General features: G+C 40.5%; 1 protein-coding gene across 8 annotated transcripts in view; it reads left to right on the top strand.

Annotated features, from left to right (window-relative positions):
- GRIA4 (glutamate ionotropic receptor AMPA type subunit 4) overlaps positions 1-11923 on the top strand; it is a 288436-nt gene that overhangs the window by 154372 nt on the left and 122141 nt on the right. For all 8 annotated transcript variants that reach the window (XM_018563191.1, XM_018563190.1, XM_018563195.1 and 5 more), the window contains exon 4: positions 3619-3803. In XM_018563191.1, coding sequence (XP_018418693.1) covers positions 3619-3803 — 185 coding nt within the window. The remainder of the gene's footprint in view (positions 1-3618; positions 3804-11923) is intronic.

Here is an 11923-nt window from a genome sequence, read left to right as displayed (position 1 = left end):
GGGGGTATTTGCAGAGGAAAGGTAAAGGGGTGGGGGTTACAGAGAAAAGGTGATCACTGTACCCTGTAGCACTGCATCACTTGCTGTATATAACAAGACAGCTGACACACCCCACTTTACTAATGCTGCAGTTGCTAGCCCCCCCTTAGTCCATTTAGCAGTAAATAGCCGCGTTACCTGTGCACATTGAGGGGTAATGGATATTAGGAGGTGGGAAGAGATGAGAGAGGTCTATGTTCCTTGCAATCCATCAGAAATAAAGTAGGCAGGGCTAACACCACCAGCCTCAGTGTTCAGAGCTGTGTTGTCATATCAAAGAGGAAGGTAGGGGCATACTATATTTCAAGTTATTTTTCAGTTCTTGCAGTGTGTGTTTAAAATGAATAAACATTGGGAATTGTGCGCGTTCTGCAGATATCTAAATAATTTTTGGATTTTCACTAATATGAAAATAATTGTATGCCAGTTTGCTTAATTTTATTTTGGCCACTCATTTGGAGACATTGCTCAAACTAAATGGAAGCAACTAAATAGATTTAGGTTTTATTTCCAATGAATAGTTCTTATGAGTGCTAAATATTTTCCTATAACTTTCATGTATAATGTCATAGTCGGTTCTAACTAGTTTCCTTGGGAACAACTGGCTTGATCTTTATTGCTTGTTTTAAATAACACTTGATAGAAGAAGAAAAAAGAAGATATTCTATTAGAAAATGATTGCATTTTTGAGAAGCTATTCGGTTCATTACTGTTTAATCACGAGATTGTATTCTTGTTCATCTTTGCCGCTATTGTTCTTTGGAAACTGAATTCTATGTGTGGCCCTTGTAAGAAATTGGGCCTCTTATATATGCTATATACAGTAACTCAATGTTGTTGATAGTTTATCATGTACGTACAGAATCCTTTATATTTGTTTTCATCCAAGGCCCAATGTATACAAATTATTTAGGCAAGTCAGGCTACAACTGGATAGCAATTCCCCTCTTCTTTATAGTTCAAAGTTGTAACAAGTCATGTCTGTGGTAAATCCATGGATGCATTACTCACCTAACTTCACAATGGCAGCTTTTGCTCTATCCAGGACTATATTAGAGTTAGTATTGACATAGGATAAGTTGAGATTGTTGGATCAAGCTCTCAAAGGGGAATCTTGAAATGAGGTCTTACCTTGATTTGAGGTTGCTCTTGTGCCTAATGCTAGTATGGACACCTGAGAAACATTACAAGGATGTAGATGGGGTTGCCACTCTTCCCGTGCCGTGGATGACAACCAGTAGTAGCAGAAACTACTCCAAGAGCATGTCACTGGTAAAATGTGTGATCGGGCACAGCTATTTCCATTGATGATTAGGAGATGGGTAGAGCAGTCTGAATCCAGTTTACTTTTCCAGACTTATGTGAAAGCTGTCCAGTTCCTGGGTCAACCTCACCGATTCAACAACCATCACTTTTATAGCAATGTGGTTTCAGTGGAACTGTAAAGAGTATTTTTTAGGGATGTTCAGATACCAGTTCAGATACCAGTGCGTGCCGATACTTGGCATTTTCACGAGAACTACCAGGGTTGCAGCGGTTGCAGCTGGGACCTAGCTGTCGCGCTCCACCCCTGTCCTGAAATCATTAGTCTGTATTGTTTTAGAAAAACTGTCACATGACACTAAACAAAAATGTATCAGTACTTGTATCTGCGAGGACATGGACAAACATCAATACTTGTACTTGAAAAACTTGTATTGGTGCATCCCAGGAGCTCTGCATGCTCCTTACAAATGACAGCTGCCTCCTAACTTTTGAGTTTTTCTCTAGTCTAATCTTGGAGCTGGAAAAGTATCTGTACTTGTACCGAGTACGGTACTTGGTATCTAAACATACCTAGTATTTTTTATATGTATCCTCCATTTATTGTATACTCTCCCTGTATTGTTAACAAAATTTGTCTCTTTAAAATGGTGGCTAAACAGTTAGTACATTATCTTTGTAAAGTTTTTATGCTTCCACCATTTTATGTGGCTACGTCTGGATTCTCTAATTAAGTATAGGCATGAGCTGAACAATTTCATTAGTTTTGGCAAGAGACTAGCAATTTCGTCTAAGAAGAAACACTCAGTTTTGCTCATTAGGCAAAGTGCACTTGAAAAAAAAAATGGTTCTTCTTTGAGGGTATGGAGTTTCAGGAGATGTATTTAAGGTAGTAAAAGTTTATTCCATTTAGAGTTCTTTGTATTTTTGTTTTTTTTGTTTTTTTGTGTGTGTGTGTTTAACTGTCATGTGTGTACTGTCACTTTCAATTGTTTACTTTACTGTTTTTCACTGTCTGTGTTTTCTTTCTCTAAATGGAAAGAAAAAGCAACATAATGAGGCTAATAAGAGGTTGTTTTTTATGCAAGATCAGGTGCAGAATAGCAGCTTTCCAGGAGCAATTTAAAGTCAATTTTATCTTTAAAAAACAAAAAAATCCCTTCATTTTACATGACATATTTTCCCCATAGACTCCAATTCTACAATGGTGAAATTTTACCAAAAACATTGTGGTTGTCGGACTCTGTTGTAAACGGGAGAATGAAGTCTGATGTGAAGGGGGGCTCCTGATGTAAAAGAGCAACTCTCTTGTAAACTGGGGGGGGGGGCCTCTGATATGAAAGTGGGGCTTCTGATATGAAAGGGGGCTCCTTATATTAGGGGGTTACTGATGCAAAGGGTCACTGTGATGTGAAAGGGCGGACTTGATTTCAAGGGGGCACTTCTATGTGAATATATGAAGGGTGAAACTTACTTTTTGGTGTGTTTTTGCGTGGGGTCTCCCTTAACATCTATGACATTTTAGACTGGGGTCCCTCGAGATTTTGCATACTTTATGGGTGTCGTGACTAAAAAAATATTGAGAAATGCTGGTATAAAGCCTTATGTTTATATATAAATATATAGAGACAACCTGCGCAAGATAGACCTTTAAGATGTGTGCAGCATGTAAATGTCCCATGTTCTATTCTCCAAATGTATGCTTCTTTGATCACACTTGAGTTTCTTACTATATGTTTTGATTATGTTCTCATATGTTCCAGTCATCTAGTCATGCAATTTCTATTTTTCAGGTTTGCTTTTTCTTTGGTTGAGAATTGAAAACATTCATCAATCATCTTTTTTTTTTGAGTTAGGTAGTTTGAACTCATTGGGAATTTCTCTTATCATTCTATTTTTGTTATTTCCCTCCAGAGTCTTTCTGATTGAGTTTTTTATTGATTATATATTACATCCATTTCATGTTATATTAATTTCATATATCTTGTCCTAATTTATCAGGTACAATATTATGGGTATTTATTGATTTTTGTGTTGTTCATTAGACATGCTGACTTGAGTGTGTCCTCGTAGGAACCTCCCAGTGTGGCTATAATAAATACAAATGTTTTAGTTTATTGCCTTGGGTCCACTACATGATGTTATTAGTTTTTGTTTTTTTTAAGACATGTTTCTTGGGTTAGATATACAGTGTGTATTAATAAAGATGTCACTTGACATATTGGGTAGTTTAGTTATCCATTTGGAAATCTTTTTTCAACGTAATTAAGAATTACTAACACCACATTTTCTTATTTGTTACTTGTCTTTCCTCAGGATATTCCATACTTCAGGCCATCATGGAGAAGGCTGGTCAGAATGGGTGGCAAGTGAGTGCAATATGTGTGGAAAACTTCAATGATGCTAGTTATAGACGTCTTCTAGAAGACTTGGACCGAAGACAAGAAAATAAGTTTGTAATAGACTGCGAAGTTGAAAGACTTCAGAACATTCTGGAACAGGTAATTGCCATTTCCCCGGCTTCCTAATTTTAACATTTATTTTTAAACTGAATGGAACATTTCTTCTAACAATAGAGGAGATTTAGCTTACTCTCATGCTTAAAGGCGAACTGTAAGATGAGGTTTAAATGCTTGTTTGTGTCTAGGTGCTAAAAAAACAAGATATGCTCACCCAAAGCTCAAAGCAGGCCAGCTGTCATGGTGTTCTTCCAACCTGTCTTCCCCCTCCCTGCAGCATTGTAATCTTTCTCAGCATTCTCACGTCTATACACAGTGTATAGATGGTGATGGACTTGGGGCTGGGCTAGTTTCAATTTTTTTTTACTGTTTCTTTATTTTTATCATTATTAAGCAAAACACTTGTCATCAACTGCTTGGTTTCATGTGACTGTACATTACAGAAACAAGGTATTACAAAGCAAAAATATAAAACAGAGATATAAAAAGAGAAATGTTTTCCAATAAAATAAAATCTATAAGGTACATTACAGTGCAAGGGGAAAATGTCCCATGGCTCATTGGGGAGAGAGTGCAGGAAGTGGAGGGAAGAGGCACAAGTAAGTGGATGAGCTCTCCAGCCCGTCACTAGCGGTATATCTGCCGCCCCGAGGCCGGGCCTCTGTGGCCTTGTGGGAAATCCGGGCCTGCGCGGGAGTGGTAGAAAGGACTTTGAAAATACCCACCTGCATTTAGGAAGCTTTGTTAAATATTCCAGAAATACACTTGAGTGACACTGTACTTAAAAATGCAAAGTTCCATAACTATTTACAACAATGCAGCTTATTTGTGTATCACTCAGCTGTAGATCCTCAAATTATCTCTGAATTGGTGCTGACACTGTCCTTCCTTCTGGAGGGGGGCTACTTGTGTTCCCCATGGTCCCTGTGTGTGTTGTAAAGTTTCCACCGCTCCAAGCTCGCTCCCATGATGGAATACAATCTCAAATTAGTAAACTAAACATGAGATTGTAGTTCATCACGGGAGTGAGCTCGGAGTGGTGACTAGTTTACAACACACACAGGGACCATGGGGAACAAAAGTAGTCACCCTCCAGAAGGAAGGGCAGTGTCAGGGGGCATGTAATCCTTCCACAGTCTATTCAAAACTAAACTAAAAAAAAAAAGTATGCATCTTTGCATGCACTAAATACACCTTGATAATAATATTTATAAGAAATAGTCTGGTAGATTGTTGATCCCTGGAGTAACTGCTTGTCTTAGGCAGGGGTGGGCAACTCTGGCCCTCCAGCTCTTGTGGAACTACAAGTCCCATGAGGCATTGCAAGACAGAGTTACAGGCGTGACTCCCAGAGGTAGACACATGTTGGCATTTGTAGATAAAGCACAGCCGGAGGGCCGGAGTTGGCCAACCCTGGTCTTAGAGGGTTAGGATTTTTTTTTCTTTTCCCGTAGAAGCAAATTGGACAATGTTTTATAATAAGTGTTTTGCTTTTCAATGAATCATCTGTGGGTTTAGGGTTCTTAAGGATGCTTGTTTGTAATGTATTTACTTTTATCTTTTGGTAAAACTTGATGGATGCGTGTCTTTTTTCAGCCTTAAGGTGTAACTATATGAGAAAGCATCTTGATATTGGTTAGACCCACCAATGCATTGCAGTACAGGCCATACTATTGGCTTGCAACTCAATGTAACCACTTCAGGACATGAGCAATTTTCACACACACATTCAAATCTGCATTTTGTTATTAGAAAGTTACTTTAAAACCAATAATTGTCTATTTTCAATTTTTTATCTCACATTATATTTGCACAAATCAATATTTTTAGGAAAAAATACACTAAAATGAATTTTACTGCACACAAACACAATCTAATACCCATTTCTTAATATAAAAGAAGGGGTCACATTAAGTAAATAGATAGCAAATCCGTTGAGCATTCAAATTCTGTGCGATCGTGCAATAGTGAAAAACTATAGTACTCAAAATTGTCTATAGGTGATACTTTAGAAGCCTTTACCCCTCATCAATTTAGAGTTAACAGCAAATTATGGAGCATCAGGAGGAAGAGGGGAGCTTTTGAGGTAAGTAAAATTCCCTTTTCCTGGTAACCCTAGGCAAAAACAAGCATTTAACCCTTATAGTGCAAAGGGACACCCACTGCAAATGTATTTTGAGTTCAGCTTTAAACCCCTTGAATCACTATCCAATAGATGCTAAGTGTTTGGGAGGCTCAGACAAATCTTTCCCTGAAGGACATTAAAAGATTAGTTTTAACATCAAAACAAAACAAAACAAAACATGGAAATGATTAGAAATCCCCCAGTACAAAACATGTTCTGCTCTGTATGTTTTTAGAACTTTATCTGTGTTTCTGACGCTGAGATGATATCAATGAGAATAGATACATGATGTGAAGTCATCTTAGGTTTGCACGCTTTCCGTATAAGCGCAGGAAGCAAATAGGATCTCCAACACTCAGCTTCTTTGCTAGTTAGCACAATGATCTGATTAACAGCACAGCTATCAGGACATTTCTGTTCTGGACATTTCATAACAGAGTTTGCAAAGAGATGTAGAGACTGCTACAGCCCTACCCTTGGTCATGTGATGTCACATAAACCTGTGCTATAAGTCATCTTCCGATGCCCTTTTTACCATTTCTACTGCCTTTCTTTGGAAATCAGTGGGTGTTACACCTGTAAGCACAAGCGGATGTACCTGTTGGCTAATGGTGCTTACACCAGGGTTGATGTCACATGGCAAAACTAGTAGTTTGAGACTAGGTGTCTCATAGATAAGCAGCTACTGACACCAATGATCTTTTAGCTGTCTGTAAATGGGGATTTTTTACAATGACCCCCAATATGACTGTTGCTGGCTATTATAATATCCAGCATATATATATGATATTGTCATTTCCCTCCTACAGCAGTAAGATTATCATATTTAAGTACAAGAATATGATATCCCCTAGTTAGCAATTTCATTATATTAGATAGTGGTGACATAATATCCCCAGCCAGCTGTGACATTATAATTCCTAGCAGTGACATTATAAAACCCCCAGGCAGCAATTACATTATAATATCCCCCAGCCAGCAGCCGCATTATAATATATTTTCACCACTGACACCATAATATCCCCCAGCCAGCAATGGCATTATAAAAGCCAGCAGTGACTATATAATATCCCCCAGCCAGCAATGACATGATAATATATTGTCATCACTGACATTATAATATCCCCCTAGTCAGCAATGGCATTTTAATTTATTTTCTGCAGTGATGTGACAATATCCCCTAGCCAGCAATGACATCATAATAGCCAGCAATAATATCATAATAGCCGGCGATTACATTATATTAGCCAATGTGATAGTATAATTTCCCCCAACTAGCAGTAATATTATAATATTCAGGAACGACATCATAATTTCCCAGCCAGTAATAATGTTACAATAGTCAGCCATTATATGGTAATATCCCTGGCCAGCAACTTCATTCTAAAAGTTATCAGTGATATTATAATAACCCTCAACCAACAATAACATTATAGTTGTCAGCAATTACATTGTAATAACATTTTAAAATGTCTCATGACATACTTTTAACCAGCCAGTGATGACACAATGATAGTCAGTAATGACAATAAAACATCCACCATGACATTATGAGACTCTCCAACCATCAAAAACATCATAATATAGTCAGAAAGTCCAACAAATAAAGAAGCCGCGCTCCCCGATCAGCAATATCATGATTTAACCTTGTAAACTATCCAGTGTTTTGCATCATACAAACAAAGACATAAGGCAATATTATTCTAGTATCAGTACATTTTGTCTTAAAATATACTGGGTGGGAATTGATCAAAACTGGAGCAGACAGAAGCTGATTGGTTACTAGGGGCAACTGCTCCAGATTCTAACTTCAGTTTGTTCAGCTAAGATTCGAAAATGAAAGGTCGATGCTGATTGGTTGCCATGCACAGCTGCTCCAGATTATATCAGATTATATCTGTTCTAGTATTGATACATTCCCCTCAATGTATGGAGAGAGAGAGAGACCCTTTTATGTAGTGAGTGCTGCCTTCCATCTGCCCATCACTTTCACCAACTTCCTGTATTCACAGTTTGCATTGCGTCTCTTTCCCTGTTGCTTGATGTGATGTAATCTTGATTTCTCAAGACTGCATATCCCATCATGCAGTGCTTCCAGCAATCAATGATAATGTTACATTGTTCAGACATAGAGGGCAGTTAGGGTGAAATTGTGTCAGTGCATTAAGGAAGTACATCCTATGGGCAGCCTCAATAAGTAAGTTTACCAACTTCTAGATCGATATGGTTATTGTTGAAAATGCAACAGCATACTGATTGTATTATTGACTGTAATTATGGGGTTTATTCACAAAGCTGTCAAAGGCAGCCAAGTGAATAACCCAGCCGAAGTGAAGTGAGCCGAACGCTGTTCGGCTATTCACTTCAGGGTTGTACAGCTGATTTCAGCCGTACATTGGCTAAAATTAGCTAGACATTGGCTGCCTTCGGCTGAGCCGAAGTGCAGAATGACTTCGAATAAGCCGAACCAACATCTGGATCGGCTGAGCCGAAGCTCCGGCCTCTCACTCTCTGCCATTCGCCCCTATTCACATAGGGGCTGAACAGCAGTGATTGAATAGCCGAATGCCGCCAAGCGGCATTCAGCTTAGCTGTTCTGCTCGGTACCTCAGAGGTAACGGGCAAAGTAGAAAAGAAGTGCAAAGAATGTGTAAAAGAAAAAAAAGTTGCAAAATGATTTTTAAAATGATAAAAATTATATTTTCAAGAACAGAAAGAATAGTCATGCTTGGGAGTCTTTTTTTTTATACTGTCCTCTGTAATAAACTGCTGATCTAAGTGACTGTTAGAATGACAGGGATAAGAGTAAGCGTGCCTTGTATGTTGTGGGCGATCAGAGTTATTAACAGGGATCTTTCCAATTTTAGATAAAAGAATACAAAGTAGAAAAGAAGTGCAAAGAATGTGTAAAAGAAAAAAAAGTTGCAAAATGATTTTTAAAATGATAAAAATTATATTTTCAAGAACAGAAAAAAAAAACAATTGGGCGCAGCTAGCAGTGACAACTAGCTCATTGGCCGTCATCTGCTAGAGTCCCGGCCAATGAATAACAACTGGGCAGAGCCGGCCCTATTGTTTAATGACAGATCAGCGTCCCCAGGACATTTGGCAGTCACGGCTCTCTGCAGGGAGATGATCGGGAAGTGAGCGAGCCAAGGTATGTGTTCGCTTGCTTCCCAATCTATAGGGTCAACGTGTCACAGTTTCATTGTCACAGGTCGGCTCTAATTATGAGGACGAGTGTAAATCACTCACCTCATAGTTCTCCTTTAACTGTTAACAAAAATTGATCATATTTGTGGATCCCTTGATAGACTACAATCTCCCGTTTACTCAGTTTACTCATTTGTATTGAGATAGTAGTCTATCATGGGAGAGAGCTTGGAGCGGTGACTACTTTACAACAGACACAGGGTGTAGCCCCCCTCCAGAAGGAAGGCCAGTGTCAGCACCAATTCAGAGATGATTTCAGGATCTACAGCCAAGTGATAAGTAAATAAGCTACATTTAATGTATGCTTAACTGAAGTTACAGTTATTAGTTCAGTTACTTGAATGCAATGTTAAGATTTAGCTAACTTTAGTGTCACTTTGACTGACAATTAAAACAAAAAAGCTTCACTTTATAAATTATGAATGTTTTTACACAAATTGAGAATGTTATGTACGTCAAGCTCATCTTAGGTACATGCACAATATATTTGAAATTATTGTTTAAAAGACTCCATGTATTTAATCTTTCCATACATGCTTGATGAGATCAAAATCCAAGCCAGTATTGTATGCAACTGTTATAAGATGGCCGCAAGATAATAGTTTAATTCCAAGGCACTGTCAACAGGAGCTTAGTTGACAAGGATCTCATCCAGTTCTTAGCATTAAAGGCTTCTGGTACAAGCACTGCTTTAGAGCATAATATTATTACAAAGTGGAATTACTGACAGCCATTAATCCAGAGATAAATAAAAGTGACAGCCAGCACCACAGTAGCACTCATGGAAATTGCTGCACCAGGCATTATACAACAGGGGCAGTTGTTAAATAATAGTCATGCTTGGGAGTCTTTTTTTTTTTTATACTGTTTTTTATACTGTACTGTAATAAAGTGCTGATCTAAGTGACTGTTAGAATGACAGGGATAAGAGTAAGCGTGCCTTGTAAGTTGTGGGCGTTCAGAGTTATTAACAGGGATCTTTCCAATTTTAGATGAAAGACCACAAAGCTTAAAGTAAACCCGTGTTTTGCTTGTTGTAGGCAAAGAAACAGGTTTTCTTTATAGCAGAAAAAGTAAGCACTCTATTCTTTTCTTTCCATTGCTTCCTTTTTTTCAGGAGCCATAGCCTGATAAAAAAAACTTCCGGGCATGGGGGAAAGGCACCTACTCAGGGGCGTAACTACAAATCACAGGGTCCCATAACACAATTTAGACTCTCTATGGTGGGCTCTGCAGGGTCTCAGGTGGGCTGCACACCTCTTACCTGTCAGCCCCGATCTGCTGTCTGCCTCCATGGTCGCTGGCAGGCCCCACCTCATCTTCCGTCGTCGGGCACCGCCTCCTCTTCCATCATCGGCACCGCCTCCTCTTCCATCGCCGTGCACACCTCCTCCTCCACTTCTGACGCTGGGCCCAGCCTTCCTCCTCCACAGCTGCTGGCTGTCACTGACTCAGCAGCTGGTGTGAGGAGGAACGTGCCGCTCCACAGATCACTGACAAGTTGTCGGTGATCTAACAGCGACACGTTCCTCCTCTCACCCGCCAGTGCAAGCCAGCAGCCTGAGATGCCATAGCGACCCAGGCGGCCCACATGGCATCAGGGGGATGTCCTAGCCGGGGCCCCCTGTGCCCCACGGCCCATAGCGGCCACCTGGGTTGCTATGGTGATTTTTACGCCACAACTCCTACTCCACCTTTCCTCACAGTACTAGCTCGGAAGGCTTTCATAACATTGTATAGGTTTTGGCTTTTGTCCACTAAGAGCAATGTGACCATGTCTTTGAAAAGGCATCCCCTCTGATTGATAATTCTTCTGCCAGTGCTTCTAGGTATTCTGGAGCATGTAACCTCCTCCGATGTGACAGTGCTACTCAATAGGCCATTCAGTAGACCCATGCACACATTACAGAGGAACTGATGCCACGGGAGCGCCGGCAAGATAACAGTAGGTCAGGGAGGCCCCTTTGCAAAGACATTGGGGTCTATTCATGAAGCAGCCGAAGGATCTAGCCGTAGCTTCGGACGATCCTTCGGCTAGCTTCGGCCCCAGGACCCCTTTGGTTCTGTAGAACCGAAGGGCTTCTGTACGGGCTATTTACTATAGCCCGTACAGCTCCCGAACTTAGCCGAGCGGCTCAGTCGAGCAGAAGGCATATGCGCTGAAAGCCAAGGCTGGCCGGCCGACAGCCTGCTTCTGACAGCTGGGCGGAGCCTGCCGTGATCTTATGGCTGGCTCCGGCCACTTGCAGAGAGATCAGCGTCCCTGGTTACCAGCTAACCAGGGACACTGATCTCCAGACAGCAAACTCTCCCAGGCGCTCCGGGAGTCTCACGTTCCTGGCCGCCCAGGAGAGAAACACTGCTTTTTCTTTTTTTTTCTTTATTCTGACACGGAGCCGTGTCAGAATAGAAAAAAAAATGTTTGCCCATAGGAATGCATTGCTAGATTCCTATTGGCTATTTCAATTTGCAATAGTAAACTAGCATTGCACCCGCCCTCTGCTACAATTTGGGCGGAGCTAGCTGTCATTGCTAGCTCCGCACAATCGTTTTCTAGTTCTTTTTTTGTACTCTGAGGGACCGAGCAGAACAGCCGAGATGAATGCCGCTAAGCGGCCTTCGTCTATTTACTCACTGCTGTTCGGCATCTATAAGAATAGACCGAACAGCAGCGAGTAGCCTGCCGGAGGTTCGGCTTAGCCAATCCAGATGTTGGATCGGCTGAGTCGAACTCCTCCTGCATTTCGGGTCGGCCGAACATGCTGAGCATGTTCAGCCAACCCGAAGCCACATGAAGCAAGCCGATGTACGGCTGATTTCAGCC

This window comes from Nanorana parkeri, unplaced genomic scaffold, assembly GCF_000935625.1.
Source record: "Nanorana parkeri isolate BGI_ZX_2015 unplaced genomic scaffold, ASM93562v1 scaffold639, whole genome shotgun sequence".
In the NCBI taxonomy this organism is placed as follows: Eukaryota; Metazoa; Chordata; class Amphibia; order Anura; family Dicroglossidae; genus Nanorana; species Nanorana parkeri.
Note: the sequence above shows the minus strand (reverse complement) of the source record. Positions and strands in the feature narration are given on the sequence as shown.